At 42.0% G+C, this 16,856-nt stretch overlaps 1 protein-coding gene across 2 annotated transcripts in view; it reads right to left on the bottom strand.

The window, feature by feature from the left end:
* DUSP10 (dual specificity phosphatase 10) overlaps positions 1-16,856 on the bottom strand; it is a 59,745-nt gene that overhangs the window by 10,516 nt on the left and 32,373 nt on the right. For both annotated transcript variants that reach the window (XM_060246257.1, XM_060246251.1), the window contains exon 3: positions 1,718-2,092. In XM_060246257.1, the coding sequence (XP_060102240.1) occupies positions 1,718-2,092 (375 nt within the window). The remainder of the gene's footprint in view (positions 1-1,717; positions 2,093-16,856) is intronic.

Below are 16,856 nucleotides of genomic sequence, written 5' to 3'. Positions count from 1 at the left end.
ACATGCTTGGCCAGTCCATCACCTTTACCCTCAGCTTCTTTAGCAAGGTAGTAGTCATTTTGGAGGTATGTTTGGGGTCATTATCATGTTGGAATACTGCCCTGCGGCCCAGTCTCCAAAGGGAGGGGATCATGCTCTGCTTCAGTATGTCACAGTACATGTTGGCATTCATGGTTTCCTCAATGAACTGTAGCTTCCCAGTGCCAGCAGCACTCATGCAGCCCCAGACCATGACATTCCCACCACCATGCTTGATTGTAGGCAAGACACACTTGTCTTTGTACTCCGTCACACACACTTGACACCATCTGAATCACATAAGTTTATCTTGGTCTCATCAGACCACATGACATGGTTCCAGAAATCCATGTCCTTAGTCTGCTTGTCTGCAGCAAACCATTCACGGGCTTTCTTGTGCATCATCTTTAGAAGAGGCTTCCTTCTGGGATGACAGCCCTGCAGACCAATTTGATGCAGCATGCGGTGTATGGTCTGAGCACTGACAGGCTGACCCCCCACCCCTTCAACCTCTGTAGCAATGCTGGCAGCACTCATACATCTATTTCCCAAAGCCAACCTCTGGATATGACGCTGAGCACGGGCACTCAACTTCTTTGGTCAACCATGGCCTGTCCTGTTAAACCGCTGTATGGTCTTGGCCACCGTGCTGCAGCTCAGTTTCAGGGTCTTGGCAATCTTCTCATAGCCTAGGCCATCTTTATGTAGAGCAACAATTTGTTTTTTCAGATCCTCAGAGAGTTCATTGCCATGAGGTGCCATGTGGACTTTCCAGTGACCAGTATGAGGGAGTGAGAGCGATAACCTGCTCCCCCTTCACACCTGATACCTTGTACCACTAACGAGTCTCATGACACCAGAGAGGGAAAACGGCTACTTGGGCCCCATTTGGACATTATCACTTAGGGGTGTATTCACTTTTGTTGCCAGCAGTTTAGACATTGATGGCTGTGTGTTGCGTAATTTTGAGGGGACAGCACATTTACACTGTTATACAAGCTGCAGACTCACTACTTTACATTGTAGCCAAGTGTCATTTCTTCAGTGTTGTCACATGAAAAGATATACTTAAATATTTACAAAATGTGAGGGGGTGTACTCACTTCTGTGACATACTGTATGTGATATGTGTGTAAGATATATACATGTGAACAAACAAACTACAGTGCCTCATCTGCTTGAAATCTGTGTCCAAAATAATTCATTGCAAAAGTGGAAAGAACTGACAAGTTTGCCGAAGAGATCAGAGATTGCTTTTTTAGATAAAGGTTTTCTACAAAAGTAGTATACAGCTTACAGGAGTATTGACCAGCACCACAAGGAAAGGCAAGGAGAGGAACAGGGCTTAATTTGTCTCTTCCAAACTCTCTGTTATGGTTTAAAAATAGGTACCCAACCCCTCCTATTACAATTAATTTCTCAGTCTCAAGGTCAAAGCTGGGATTGTCTTCTACAACACAAGAAAAGGCCCCCCATGAAATCTATTCAGAATCAATCAATAATTTTGTTTTGTGGGTACAAAAGGTAGAGTTTTCTCAGGTCATGCAACGCTCTAAATAAGTGTAGCTTTACTTTTCAGCCCCTTGGCCTGAAATAATCAGTTCTATGCCTAACAACCCTGCATTAAATGCATTTAAGCCATGAAAACAGAAATTATAGCAATTTATTAGGAAAGAGAACCCCAAGCAGAGATAGTTACCAATGAATTCAAAAGCCTCTTCAAAATACTGCCTGAGATTCTGCTTGTTGCTGTCCGTAGCGGGGAGGCGTTTGTAGTTGAACAAACCTTTCTCATAATGATAGAGGGGGAGATGAGTGGTTACATTGATTATGTAGCCTATGTTCAGCCTCTGCATCTTCTCCAAGTCCTGAGCATCATGCTCATTTCCAAGGAACAAGAAGGGCAAGATGGGAGTGAGCTCAGCATTTTCGATGTCTGGAGTGGTGGGGATTGACTGAGGTAGTGTAGAAGTCACTGCCATGGCGCCACCTCCTCCTCCATCAGGGCACTCTTGGAGTTGGAGGGAGTTGTCACAGAGGTTTTCATGGTTCTGTTTAAAACTGCTAAGTCCACCTGCATTGGAGAAAAATTAGACAGGTTTTTCAGAAAACTGATCAAAACCTGAACTATGGAACATTCACATTGCAGTAAATACCTAAGTTAGGAGCATTATGGAAGCTGCAGTTCTCAATATACTTCCTCCAGAGCAATCCAGCTAAAACCAGTAAGGTTGTTCAGGAATGCAGGGCCTCACGTACCACACTCAGAACTATTTATTCACCACTTACTCTAATTTCTGTTGGCAACAACAACACAAGACAGAGTGCAGATGAGTTGTTTTGCACAGTTGCTGTGAAGCAGGTACAAAGTCTGCATGGACAGGCCTCATATATCTAGGCTGATACTGTGCATATATTATTTGCTTACATGATTAAGAATAAATTAACCATTACCTAACTAAACCATACCAGACAAATCTCCAGGGATAATACACTAATAATTTATCTTCCTGTTGGTCTAAAAACAGCTTGCTTCAATGTGTGTGGCATTATATCCTTTATCTACAAACTTTGCTAAACATTTTCAACATTTGTTCAACAAACTAGAGACTTAAAAACTTATTTTAAGAAAAGATGTATGGATACGTTACACATATAATTTAAGTCCTCTAACTTCCTGGATAGAATCCCTTATTTTAGATTGGGGGGGGGGGGGGGACACCCAGCTAATAAATCCAAATGACCATAAAGCATTTGGACTTCACGCTGAGGAAACAATGATATTTTGTTTTGCTTCTTAAAAAGGCACCCAGAATAACAAATTGTTCACAATGCTTCAAAGAGGCTAAAAAACAGATCAAGACAGAATAATTTAAAGTAAGAACCCAGCAATCAAACAAAGAAGATTCATGATCTAACATGCAATTTTTAAGTTTTCTAAAACGACTTCAGGATTTTTCAGACTGTTTTCTAGCAGATAGAACAACAACAACAAAAACTGGAGAGAAGCTTAGAAAACTTTTTCTACACCTCTCCCCCAAGATGACATCAACTCAACTCCCCCACCTGCCTGGTTTCCATGGCAATTACACAAAGACATACAATGACATCAGCTTGGCATGACATCAGCTCTTTGAGTGCAAACAATGCAAGAAGAGCTACTTTGTTTGAGGCCTTTTGGTACAACTGTGTTCCTGGGAGCCAGTGATGTAATGCTAACAGGTGGTTGGGTCTGTTTCTGCTCAAGGGAGGATGGGGAAAAATTCCAAGATGTCCCGTATACATATAAGATTACAGTTTAAGATTTTGCTAAGCGCATATGCATCAGTTCAGAAAGGAATATTAATGTGAACTGGACAAAAATTCTCAAGAATGAGATGCTGCATATAAAACAGTGTAATCTTGCTATTGAGAGCGAAAGGTCTAGTATTATAAAAACTATGTATTCTTCTGAAAGGCAGAGGTTAAAAAATGGCAATACAGAGATGGTTATATTTATGGACAATGTTCTTCATACTGATAGACATTTACTTTGTCTATAAAATTCTTTCTGCTGGAACAAAAAAAAGCATTTAGAATTCTGAACTAAGCTCTCGATGATAAGGCATTAACTTTACCTTTTAATTTGAGATGTTTTGCCCCACTCAAAACCCCTCAGTGATCTATAATTTAAAACGGAGGACTGGATATTATAATACAGTTTAAAAGGACATGGAATTAAACCTTTTGAATACTCTAATTTAGTATTTTTGTAAACAGAAAAGTTTCCATGCTGGTCTATTATGAGGTCAGCAAAAGCATAGCTGAAAAAATCAGAATCTAGAAATAGCCACATCTGGGCTTTTTTGTCTGTACTTTATAATTTCAGAAAATTTAGCAGAAACAGGCTACATCCAATTCCTTAAAAGCCCTTCCCTCCAATTCATGGAGAAATAATTGTTACCCAAAGTGGAGAAAGTTTTTACCCATTACATAAGAAATGCAGGCATTAATAGGTTGCAATTTTGGCCAAAGCCAAAACAGAAAGCAAACTTCTTTTCCAATACCCCCTTTTTCATTTGGTAATTCAGCCACCTCCAAATTTCTCTTTAGTAGTAGTAGTAGTAAAGTTATTCCTTACCACATACACACCCACAACTGAAACAGTGAAACAACTGAAACACTGTTTCTTTAATAGCTGCATGATAGCCAAAATTCAACCATCTGAGACAGAAACATACCTAGTATGCATGCTGTACAGATGCTGCAGACACAGCCCATTTGCTGGGGCTGGGGGGGAATGAAGTAATGCTGGAGTTGTATTGGGGACTGTGAATTAACAATTCAAGCACAGTCATTGGGAGATTGTCAGGGCTGGATTATCAATTAGGCCAAGCAGGTACTGGCCTATGGACCCCCATGCCTTTAGGGGCCACGAGCCAACTCCCCCCCCCTTTCCCCCCTGCTTGCAGCCCTCCCAGTCTGCATGCACAGCCAGCAATTGAGCCACTCTTTGCCTGACTTGCCTGGTGCGGCTGCTGCTGGTGTCATTGCCAAATTTGCCTCTCTCTGCCTCTCCCCCGCAGCTTTGTCAAAGGGGCTTTTAAGAAGGTGGCTGCAGCAGGGGCTGTGGGTGGTGGGGCGGGTGCTCTGACTCTGAGGTAATTTGCAAGGGGCCACCCAAGATTTTGACTGCCTAGGGGCCTCCACAGGGTTTAATCTGGCACTGATGAATGTATTGTGTGAGAAGCTCCCTTTATTCAGAATCAGTTTCTAGTTTCATAGTCTTTATGCCATTTTATTTCATTTGCTTGATCACTAACATTCTTGCCCTCCCCCCTCACAATGTCAGCAGGCCTATACTTATACATTATTGCTTGGGGGTAGAAGTAGTGATTGGGAAGGGAACATGATTAAGCCTGCAGCTGGTGTAGCTGGGTTGGTTTTAAGTTGTATTCATATGTTCCATCTTTTCTAGAGTATTTAGGAACTCACAGCCACAAATCTTTACTGAATGATATTGAACAACACCAAACTTACACAGGACAATCAGAAAAACATTTCCTCAGATTTGGAGTCAGGGAGGGGGAGAAGATAACTCTAATTTTTGGAACATACACATTTCTTCCTGTGCTGTTAAAAACTGACAGAATTAAACAGTACGGTATTTCAGACTTTTAAAATAATAAATGCCTGCAACCATGCCTAATGTTATTTTTCTCGTTTGTCTGGAAGATATTTAGAATTTAGATCCTCTTTCTACATAAACAATACTAACAATATAAGGAAATATTAACAGAGGTAAACACAAAAATTGCCTGCCAGAACTTCTGTTTCAGAGTACACATTTTTGTTCAATAATTCCAATATTAATATGGATCTAAAGTATGTTTGCTATTTTTTATGTTGACTGCATGCCAGATCTAAGCCTGCATTTTATGTCTGCTCAATATAATACATGAAGACTATCTTTAATCAGAAATAAAAATAAAGTCATGAACACCAGCACCCATAAATAGCACCTATAAACTTGGTTGTTTGATAAGAGGTATGGCTTCTAAATTTAAAATTCTGCCATTTGAAGTAATCATCCAAGTGAAGCAGATAGGATCTCTGTTCCAGAAAGATTATATCAGATAATGGAAAATATTTTAATCCAGTATATGTGGACATAATGGAATTGGACAGACAGGAACATATGAAAAAAAATTGAACTAGCAAAAAGAAGTAAATACTTAAATTCAGCACTGGAAAATAATTATTAAAATCTACCATGTGTGATTTTTATTTATGGTTTTTTAAACAGTTATTTTCTTAGCTAGGGAATAGTGATGACAGAAATCATGGACTGTTTTGACATTTTTAAAAGATACCTATTCCAGTCAGCAAGTCCTATTACTATGAAATATATACATGCAAAGATTAGCAAGTATTTCCAGTTCGAAAACTGCAGTAGTGTCTACCAGTCCAATTGTCATGGGTACAATGACCACAGAGAGGGGGCTGGAGTGCATATGTCACTCTTCAAGCATGCGTTTGGCAACCACACTGCAAGATAAGTGCCTAGGCATTCTAGAAGGTCACTATCTTTACCAATGACTGTTTGTGAAACATATACTTTTATCCTTCCCTATTTATGAAGATTGGGGAGCTTGTATTCGGTCTTCATATTTGTATTATTTTAACTAGATAAAACTAATCTAGAACTGCCTAAAAGCAACCAAGAGCAAATGCAGGATATGTTTTAATAAATAAATAAAATAAAGCTATGAAGATTTATTTTCTGTTGCCCCAAAAGGGCAGACCAGAACCAATGGACTGAAATTAAATCAAAAGAGTTTTCAACTAAACATCAGGTAGAACTTCCTGACAGTTGGAGTGATTCCTCAGGAGGTGGTGGGCTCTCCTTGTTTGGAGGTTTTTAAATAGAGGGTAGATGGCCATTTGACAGCAATAATGATTCTGAGAACTTATGCAGAAGATGAGGATGGCAGGAAGGGCTGCATCAGTGCTTCGTTCTCATGGTCCTTTCTTACATGCCCAAGGATATGCTGATCACCACTTTGGAATCAGGAAGCAATTTTTCACCAGGCCAATTTGGCCAGGGATCATGGAGGTTTTGCCATATACTGGACATGGAACAGGGGACACTGGGTGTGTGTGTGGTGGGGAGGTACTTGTGAATTTCCTGCATTGTGCAGGGAGTTTGACTAGATGACCCTGGAGGTCCCTTCCAACTCTATGATTCTAAAGTTGTCCTGAAAAACTTTCATGAACTCTAATTTCTACAAATCATGCCCCCATATTCACTGGTCCATATCTGGGGCTTATGAAAGATATTAATCAATACTAACAAATAATAAGTACCAGTTCCATGATATTAGGGGACCAGGGACAGGCCCCACTCAGTTATGGCATGTACAAACTGAACATTCTTTTATGCATGCCTCTGAAGTTATAATGGCAGCATCAGGCAATCCTTTTGCCAGCCATGGGGCCAGATCTTACCATCCTCAGGAACTGGCCTGAATGATCACAAAAATCCATTTTCAACATATCTTGTCAAGCAAAATTTTAATGTGGCCCAAGGATTGAGTCCCTGGAAAAAATCTGATTTATCCATTTTCCTATGAATTATTATATATATATTTATTTCTATTGTGGATTATTGTATAATACATTTTCTCCTATTTTTTCAGTCCTTCTGAAATCCGGAAGTGATGGTGCTTTGCTCACAACAAGTACACTAGATTCTCTGACCAAAGGATTAAGGTATTTCAAAAGCTCTCAAGTTTTCCCAGCCTTTACAGATGTCTTTAACATACAAACACCACACGAAGTACATTAAATGTGCTATCTGGAAACTGAACGGCACACTTCAGTGTGCTAAGAGACCTATTCAGACTGAAGAGATCTCCAACTGCAGTTCTTGTGGTTGAAGTAAAGCCCAAATTACTTTATATAATTTGTATTGGTAGCCTCAAATGCATATCTGTTTCCTCCAGCTATAATGTATTTAACATGACAGTTTGTTCATGAAAGCCACGTTTATTTTATTTTCAGAAGTGCCTCTGGAATATGACATTTCTGTGCATCTATGAGTCAGTATAATATAGGAGAAAGAGTACTGGACTTGGGAAAAACTGGGTTTTAGTATGTGTTCAGCACTAAATATTAGCCCAAATTCACGTTGTCTCACAACAGCTTAATTACCACGATTGCGTCAGGAATAAAATGGGGGAGAGACTTACTATGTCAGTTACTCTGAGCTCTTGGGAAGGAGGTCAGGATAAAAAGGCCCTGTATAAAAATGCAACACCTATTGAAACCATAGGTTGTGAAAACACAACCAATGACATATGACAAAAATTAAGTCCACAAACCTAGCACAATGCCTTCAGATCTCCTAGAGTCTTGGTGGAGAACCGTCAGAGACGGTGAAATCTGAACTCCTTCCCTTAATAAAAAAGCCCTCTACACCTTATAGACTAGGTCAAAGTAATTGGGGTGTGTGTGAAGTGTGATCAAGTCACAGCCAACTTATGGCAACCCACCAGTTTTTGAAGTAAGTGGTTTGCCATTGTCTGGCTCTGCATAGTCTTCCATGATGGTCTCCCATCCAAGTACCAACCCTGCTTAACTTCTAAGATCTGACAAGATCAGGCTATTCCACTCTGAAAGATAAAGGAGAATACATTTACATTATAACCCCCTATACTGGTTGTATACTGATTTGTACCTTTCCACAAAAAATGCTGGGGATTGTTTGGCTAATACTCTGCCAGAGCCTCCCCTTCCCATTCACAGAACTCTAGTGGCTTCAATCCTGTTTAAGTCTCTGATGCAGATACTGCTTGCAGGCATAAATAAGGCAATTTAGCAAAGACTGAATGGGGAGGGAATCCTGTCCAAGTGCATATTTTCCCTTGAAAGGGAATTTTAGATTCAGTTCTCTTTGAAGTTAAGCTTTAATATACAACTTCAGCAGCTGAGAAATATGGATGGCAGACATAAGATGGTATAGATTAGTTTAATAAAGACATTTAAAGATTAAAAATTCCTTGAATGGCAGAAAATGTAATGCCTCAACTGAGGATCTAAGCCAGTGTGTGTTATTTCTAAGCTAATATCAAACAAGTTACATTTGAGACTGTAATCCAACATCCAGGTACAGGCATCATGTTTGAAAGTGTACTGTGCAATTCTGCAAGTACAGCCTGTTTGTTTAAAGACTGTGACCTCATTTATTTATATTGCTGCAGAAAGTCCTGCCAAAGCAACAGCTGATGACAGCCTTATGTATTTTCCCACTAAGATAACAATTAAAGGGCTTCTGTGTTTTTAATGAACAGAGGACATTATGTCAAACCAATTCAAGGCATGAGATGGTCGAAGGATAAGGCAATGTCATTTAAACTACATGACAGAGTGTGCAGGGATAGAACCGAACAGTTTGAACTTGGGACCTAAGAGGTAAAGCTGAGATGCTACTCCACTTTAATATTAACTATGACATTTAACAAGGGAGGGAAAGAGGTCACAGTTTAGCTTCCAATAGATATGACAGAAAAGCAAACCAATCTAGAGACCCTACAAGATGGCAGCATAGACAATACTGTGTTATTTTGTTAAGAAGCACTAATGCAGCTAGCTACCTATGAAAATTATTGGACTAGATCCTGACCAAAGCCTGGTACTCTATGTTCCCAGTTACCTAAACACTGTTAGTGTGCCACGGGCTTTTGCATTTCCTTCAGCCTCCCTTCTCATGTAATGTATTCTCTCCCTTGCTTTTTCAGAATTAAAACTGGTTCAGGCATAACAATATCTCATTGCTAATACAAGCCACAGCTAGTTTTAAACAGGACTCCTTCCCCCAGACAGACAGCCCTCCCACCTCAACTGTGAATGTTCTTGCTGAGTTTCATGAACAGTCTAAGATCTGCCTATTATTCTTAGTATTTCTGCATTGCAAAGGTGGAGCTAGAAACACCTTTATTTGTCTGCCCTCCATTTTATCCTCCAACACAATGTACAATGCAAAGACTACTGCATGCAGTGCGGCAATTAGATTATTATGAAGGAGACGTGTGTTGCAAGTGCAAGAAAAAGTGAAGAAAACACGGGCCAGCACAAGGAAAGATGTACAGCAGCACTGCTTAAAGGCAAATCCAGCCAATGCAAACCAGCCTTATGATGCCTTCAAAGCTCTTCCATACAACAGAAGTTAATCCATTAATGTTAAGGAGACGTTTTCCCAGAGGCAATTAAAATGTCAGCCCTTGTGTTTTAACTAAAGCAAACAAGTTATGTCAGTGTAGGTTACAGTCTTATTGTCTAGAGTAGACAATATCATCACCAAGTGGGAAAAGTGACTTCTTCAGGATCACAGCTCTTCAGCATTTCAGTTCTTCATTGTTCTTGTTCTAATCCAGGTAGTGGACACAGAATCATAGAATCACAAAGTTGGAAGGAACCTCCATACATCCTGCTCACCAGGTAAAAGGAGGTTTTTTAAAGTTGAAGTATGACTTTCCTCTAATGCAGAATTTGTCTTCAAGATTTATTTATTTATTCAAAATAACTAGTTAGTTCCAAGGAGCATGGGAGCAAGAAGGGTTACCTCTCTACCTTTTGCCCAAGTCTAAGCTAAACTGGAGAAAAATGAGGTGATCTACTATTAAGCTAAGTATTGTCCTAGCCAAAACAAGCTTGGCTTTCATAGAACTCCCGCAGTCAACAGTGAGAGCATTCATCCTTAAATTTGGGATTCTGGCAAATTTCAAGTCTTTGCTTTCATTCAGAAGCACTTTTTGGATAATTCCTTAAACACAAAGCTGGCAGACCTTTGGTCCATAGCAAAAAACAAACAAATACCATATAACATTGTTGTGTATGCTGACCAAAGTATGTATTAATAGGGTTCCTGCCTGGCTCATTGGAGCCTGTAGAACAGAACTTGGGGACTCAGGAACAATGGGCAGTAGGATCCAAATCCCTGCTGCCCTGCTCCAATCACAGGCCCCCTGCTGGTTTGAATGATCTAATGGCCCAGGGATAGTCAGCATGTTCTTCCCTGCTGACCTCAGTGCTCTTTGGGGCTCATATGGGGAGAGACGGTCCCTCAGGTAGGCAGGTCCTCAGCCATATAGGGCTTTAAAGGTGATAACCAGCACTTTGTAGTGGACCCGGTATGCAACTGGCAGCCAGTGCAGTTCACGCAGTCCTGGCTGTATATGCTCCCATCTATATGCGCCCCCTTGCCCAGATTGCCCGGAGGCACAGGCTTGGGTGTCACCAATATACAGATGACACCCAGATCTATCTGCTAATGGATGGCTGGCCTGACTGCGTCCCAGGGAATTTGGACTTGGCACTGCAGGCCATGGCAACTTGGCTAAGGCTGAGTGGGTTGAAGCTGAATCCGACGAAGACAGAAGTCCTTTGCGTGGGTCGGGGCGCTTTGGGGAGGGAAATACCTCTCCTGGTTTTTGACGGGGTGCTGCTGAAAGCGGCGCACTGGGTCAAGAGCTTGGGAGTTCTACTGGAGCCTTCACTATCAATAGAGGCCCAGATAGCAGCCACTGCTAAGTCAGCCTTCTTTTACCTAAGGTGGGCAAGCCAGTTGGCCCCCTTCCTAGAGCGTCAGGACCTAGCAACAGTGATTCATGCAACGGTCACCAAGATTGGATTACATGGGGCTGCCTCTGTGCCGAACCCGGAAGCTGCAGCTGGTGCAGAACGCGGCGGCTAGGCTGCTATTGGGACTCCCGAAATGGGAGCACATACGGCCAGGGCTGTGCGGACTGCACTGGTTGCCAGTTACATACCGGATTCGTTACAAAGTGCTGGTTATAACCTTTAAAGCCCCATATGGCCGAGGACCTGCCTACCTGAGGGACCGTCTTTCCCCATTTGAACCCCAAAGAGCACTGAGGTCAGCAGGGAAGAACCAACTGACCATCCTCGGGCCGAAGAGGCAAAACTACAGAGCACTCGCATGTGGGCCTTCTCTTTTGTAGCTCCACACCTATGGAACCAGCTCCCGGAAGAAGTGCGGGCCCTGCGGGACTTTGAACAGTTTTGCAGGGTCTGCAAGACCATCCTCTTTGGGATGGCCTTCACAGATTAAAAAGATAGAGGGACTTGCCTAAGTGACTTTCACCATCTGCTGAAATAGCACCAGAATGTTAATTTTAGTAATTTTAGAATCTTAATTAAACTGTTAAACTAGCTATTGTTTTTAAATATTTATTGTATAATTTATTGTATTTGATGTTGTTAGCCGCCCTGAGCCTGCTTCGGTGGGGAGGGCGGGATATAAATAAAATGGTGCAGAACGCCGCCGCCCGGTTGTTATTGGGGCTCCCAAGATGGGAGCACATTCAGCCGGGACTTCGGGCTCTGTACTGGCTGCCAATACTTTACTGAGTTTGGTACAAGGTGCTGGTTATTACCTTTAAAGCCCTATATGGCCTAGGACCTGCCTACCTGAAGGACCGTCTCTTCCCACACGTTCCCCAGAGAGCACTGAGATCGGGAACTCAAAACCTCCTGGTTGTCCCCGGGCCAAAGGAAGCCTGTTTGAAAGCTACAAGGGACAGGGCCTTCTCCGTAATGGCTCCATCCTGGTGGAACCAGCTGCCGGAAGAGGTAAGGGCCCTGTGGGACCTTGCCCAATTCCACAGGGCCTGCAAGACAGCCCTCTTCCGGCTGGCCCACAACTAACCGGCACTGAACTTGAACTGAGTGTAGCTGTAAGACCGCTGTATGATTTTAATGTTTACGTATATAACAAATGTCTAGATTTTAATTATATAAATTATGAAATGTTAACTTTTTATGCTTAATTTTATATTTTATGTTAGTTTTTATATGTTGTAAGCCGCCCTGAGCCACCTAGTGGGAAGGGCGGGATATAAATTACAAATAAATAAATAAAAATAAATACATAAATGATTGATTAATTGATTGATCCAAAGAAGAAGGCTTTCTCAAGAAGAGACTGAAGCCTGCGGAGGGGGAAAGGGACATGATGGCTGTGGAGGTGGGGTTTCCCCCCGTCGGCCAGCTGACTGGGGGCGGGAAGGAGCCTGGGAAAGCGGGAGAACCCCCCTGGGACCTGGGGGTTGGCAAGCCTAATCACAACATGGCTATAGCGCTAGCCTGCACCTCTAACTTCCATGCTTCTCTCCTAAGTCTATAGGATTGTTTGTATGACATCAACTGTTATATCTTCTCACAACCATATCTATATTTGTTGACAAGGTATAAAAATTCTGCTCTTATACTTGAACCAAAAACGTCCATTTCATACATTCAGCTGATCACGTGATGTGGCAGTCACAGCAATGCAGTGATATATGCATGAACTCACTGACACACTTACTTATACATCAGACTGTGGAAAGGAACACACATACACACAGAAGGGAACACTTCCGTGAGCTCAGGCTAATTCAAAATGTTTGTTTTCCTATCCCTTCAACACATATTGATGTATTTCCAGTACGTAATGCAACACAAATCTGGCAAGGGGGTGAGGCTAGGGCTGCCATGTCCGTCTTAGGAATTTCCTGGATTTTTGGAGGTGGCAAGGGATCTCAGTATGGACATGATTACATACAGTCCACCCTCCAAATGTGGCCATTTCCCCTGGGGAAACTAATCTCTGTAGTATGGAGATCAATTATACTTGGCGCTTTTGTATATGTATCTGTGTGAGAGACAAAGTCCGCTCGTGGAGTGGGCGGCATATAAATCTAAAGTAAATAAAATAAAGAGAGAAGGTGCCTGTACTCACTGATGAAGGTGGAGTGAAAAATGGTGGTAGAAACATTAACAAGTTGGAAAATGCAGATGACCCACCATTATGGGCATAAAAATGTGAGGTCTTGGAACAACCACTGAAGAAGGCTACAGCACAAAGTACCAAGGCAGGATTACACCTGAACATCACGAAGACTGAAGTAATAGCTACCAGGGAATTATACAACTTTAAAGTTAACAGTGGAAAAAAATTGAAATTGTTCAATACTTTCTATTCTTTGGCTCCATCATCAACCAAGAAATCAGAAGGAGACTGGGACTGGGAAGGGCAAACATGAAGGAACTAGAAAAGATCTTAAGTGTAAGGATGTATTGCTGGTGACCAAGTTCATGTTAATTCATTTCATAGTGTGTGGTGTTGGAGGAGTTATGGATACCACAGACCACCAATAAGACAAACAAGTGGGTTCCATATGAAAGCAAGCCTAAACACTCCCTAGAAGCTAAAATCACCACACAGAGGCTTTTATACTTTGGTCACATTATGAGCAGACAATAATTCTAGGAAAAGTTGAAGGCAGCAGTAAAAGAGGAAGACCCAACATGAGAAGAAGCCATGGCCCTCAGTATGCTAGACCTGAGCAAGGCTGTTAACAATAGGATGTTTTGGAAGTTATTAATCCATATGGTCTCTATAAATTGGAAGCAACCAGGGCCGGCCCTAGGGTGAACAGCGCCCCAGATTTGCCGCACCCCCTCTATGGCGACGCACTGCACCCCGCCACCCTCCCCTCTGTCCACACCACCCATGCCCCCTCCCTTCTCTTATTTGTGGTTCCAGCCCCTTCCCCCAGAACACTCAGAGGAGTGACACCAGCCGCCCCCTTACTCACTTTGATGCAGGCATTTCAGTAAAGCATTCTCTTAAGAGAGCACATGACGACAAGGAAGGGAGGGGAGAGCAAAGTCTCATCATCATGCACTCTCTTAAGAGAATGCTTTACTGAGATTCCCACATCGGAACAGATAAGGGGGAGGCTGGTGTCATTCCTCTGAATGCACCGGGGGGGGGGGGGCAGGCCAGTTTTCACGCCCCCCCCAGTGTGCTCAAAGGAGCAATACTAGCCTCCTCCTTACCCACTTTGATGATGACTCAACATGAGAAGAAAACATGGCCCTCAGTATGCTAGACCTGAGCAACGCTGTTAACAACAGGAAGATGACAAAGCTTCACTACCCCCTCCCTTCTGTCATGTGCTCTCTTAAGAGAACGCTTTACTGAAATGCCTGCGTTGAAGCGGATAAGGAGAAGGCCGGTGTCGCTCCTCTGAGCGTACCGGGGGGGGGGGGGCAGGGGGGGATTAGGCATTTGTCTGAGGTACCAGGAGGGGGGAGCCCAATTTGGCACTCCCCTCCCGGCACTATAGGCAAATGCCTAATTTGCCTAGTGGGCAAGTCGGCCCTGGAAGCAACATGACAGTACTTAACATACACACTCATGTATAAGGTAGCACCAATTTCTAACAATTCCTCCCCTCTCTCTGCAGATCCCCACTAGTCTGTTCCTAAGGGTCCAGCTCTTGATTGGGGTAAGTGGACCAGGCTGGTAAAAGGGATCAGGACTCGACAGAATCACAAAAAACCCCTGTGAGTACCCTCACACACAAAAGATTATACTTCTGGGAGTACTCTAGACCCTACCTTGAAGCTAATAACTCTTCTCCCTTTGAGCTCTCACTACTGGTCCACACGGACCTTCCCTGTGGACCAGTAGTGAGAGCTCAAAGGGAGAAGAGTTCAAAAGAACAGAGCCAACCTAAGGTGCATAGGTGTCCCCCACCACAACCACCACTCTTGGAGAAAGGAAACAGAAAAGGCAGCCACAGACAGCTGCACTTCTTAGAGAAGTTCCTACAAGCCTCATGTTGTAAGGATCTTAAAGGCAAAGCAGAGCTAAAAATTCATTTGCTTTCAAAACACTGAACTGCTAACACACACCAGCATCTCTGCTATTCCTGCCATTATATGAAAAAGCTTGACTTGGCACCAGGGGTTGTGGCCTAATATGCAAATCAGTTCCTGCTGAGCTTTTTCTACAAAAAAAGTCCTGTGTGAAAAAATGGTGACATCTGGGTGTGTGGCCTAACATGCAAATAAGTTCCTGCTGGAACCATGTATCAAAGGCCTAGCCACACTAGCTTTCTCTATGTATGCCCACTGTAGAAAGCAAAATCCAAATGCTGCGATCCTTTCCAAAATTTGGATGAATCAGAATAGATACCACTGCCTGCCAACACTTTTCAGTATGAAACTATCAGGCAATGGATCCATTCATTTCTACATCCAATACCAAAAAGGAAAATACCAGGAATCTATCTGTTCTTGTACTCAGTACACAGCAACAATTTTAGGTCAGATTATTTTCTTACAATATGTACAACTGAAGCAATACACAGATGAACCCAGGATTAATTCCACACTAGGAAAGCATGTGGAGCAGAGCAAAACTAAAAAAGGCCCTATTCACTTTTTGCTGTCTCAGAACTGGTAGGAGTTGCTCTTAGAAAAACCTATATCATTTCCTTCACCCATAGCACATCCAATGCCACAAGGAATATTGCCCTTTAACATATACTCCAAAAAATCAGAACATTCCATAAAGTTGTATAATCAATTCTCTGCTCCCTCCCATATTCAAGTTAGAGAGACTGGTTTAGAAAACCAACCTAACGAGTAGCCTAGATTGCAATGAAGTCCCTCACACCCCCAGATTCTCCATCCTAAGCAGGTAATGCAAACAAAAAAATTGTTATTGCTCCTTACCCAGACTCACTGCTTGGGGAGGCCATCTTCTATATGGGTGCAGAATTTGCTGCTTCATTAGAAGAAGGCAATTTGTAGAAGCCAGACTGTAATTATAGTTTAAACAATGCTAAAGCATTTACACATTTTTTAATTTTTACAATTTTTTAATTTATTTAAAATATTCCTATGTCATTTTTTTGATGTTTCTACCCAGTTCAGGGTCCTCAAGGCAGTGAATACCAAGCCTGTTGGATCCTACCACATTTCTGTGCCAATTTGCTTCCTCATTGTAGCCAAAATACCACATGGCTTTTGCTGTGACAGGACTCACATAACTTTTCCAGTGGTTGACAGATGACCCTGCCTCCTTCACCAGTTGGAAAGCTGATAGGATTACATCCTCATACAATTGTTAAACTAGGTTATACATTAACACAATTCATGTTTTAAGAAGCTTGGAGTTTGAAAGTACTGCATACATTTAATTTTCTCCAGAGGGAAATGGAAACACCCCTTTCTCCTCCTGGCACTGAAGTTTTAAGAAATCCACCAAAAGAGTGGGCTTTTAAACAATTTTGCATAATATTTATAAAATTCTCTTTTAATTCCTTCCTGATCCACAATTTCTTTATCTCCCAAAATTATTTTATTGATAATTTTATTTTCCCTTTTTCATTTCATGTGCCAGGCCAAGTATTTTACCTGTTTGTTGGCACTCTCAAAAGATTTTTGTTGAAGCCTTTTTAAATTCCATTCCACTTCTTTATTTAATAAATGTCTTAGCT

This window comes from Heteronotia binoei, chromosome 1 (genome assembly GCF_032191835.1).
Source record: "Heteronotia binoei isolate CCM8104 ecotype False Entrance Well chromosome 1, APGP_CSIRO_Hbin_v1, whole genome shotgun sequence".
Classification (NCBI taxonomy): Eukaryota; Metazoa; Chordata; class Lepidosauria; order Squamata; family Gekkonidae; genus Heteronotia; species Heteronotia binoei.
Note: the sequence above shows the minus strand (reverse complement) of the source record. Positions and strands in the feature narration are given on the sequence as shown.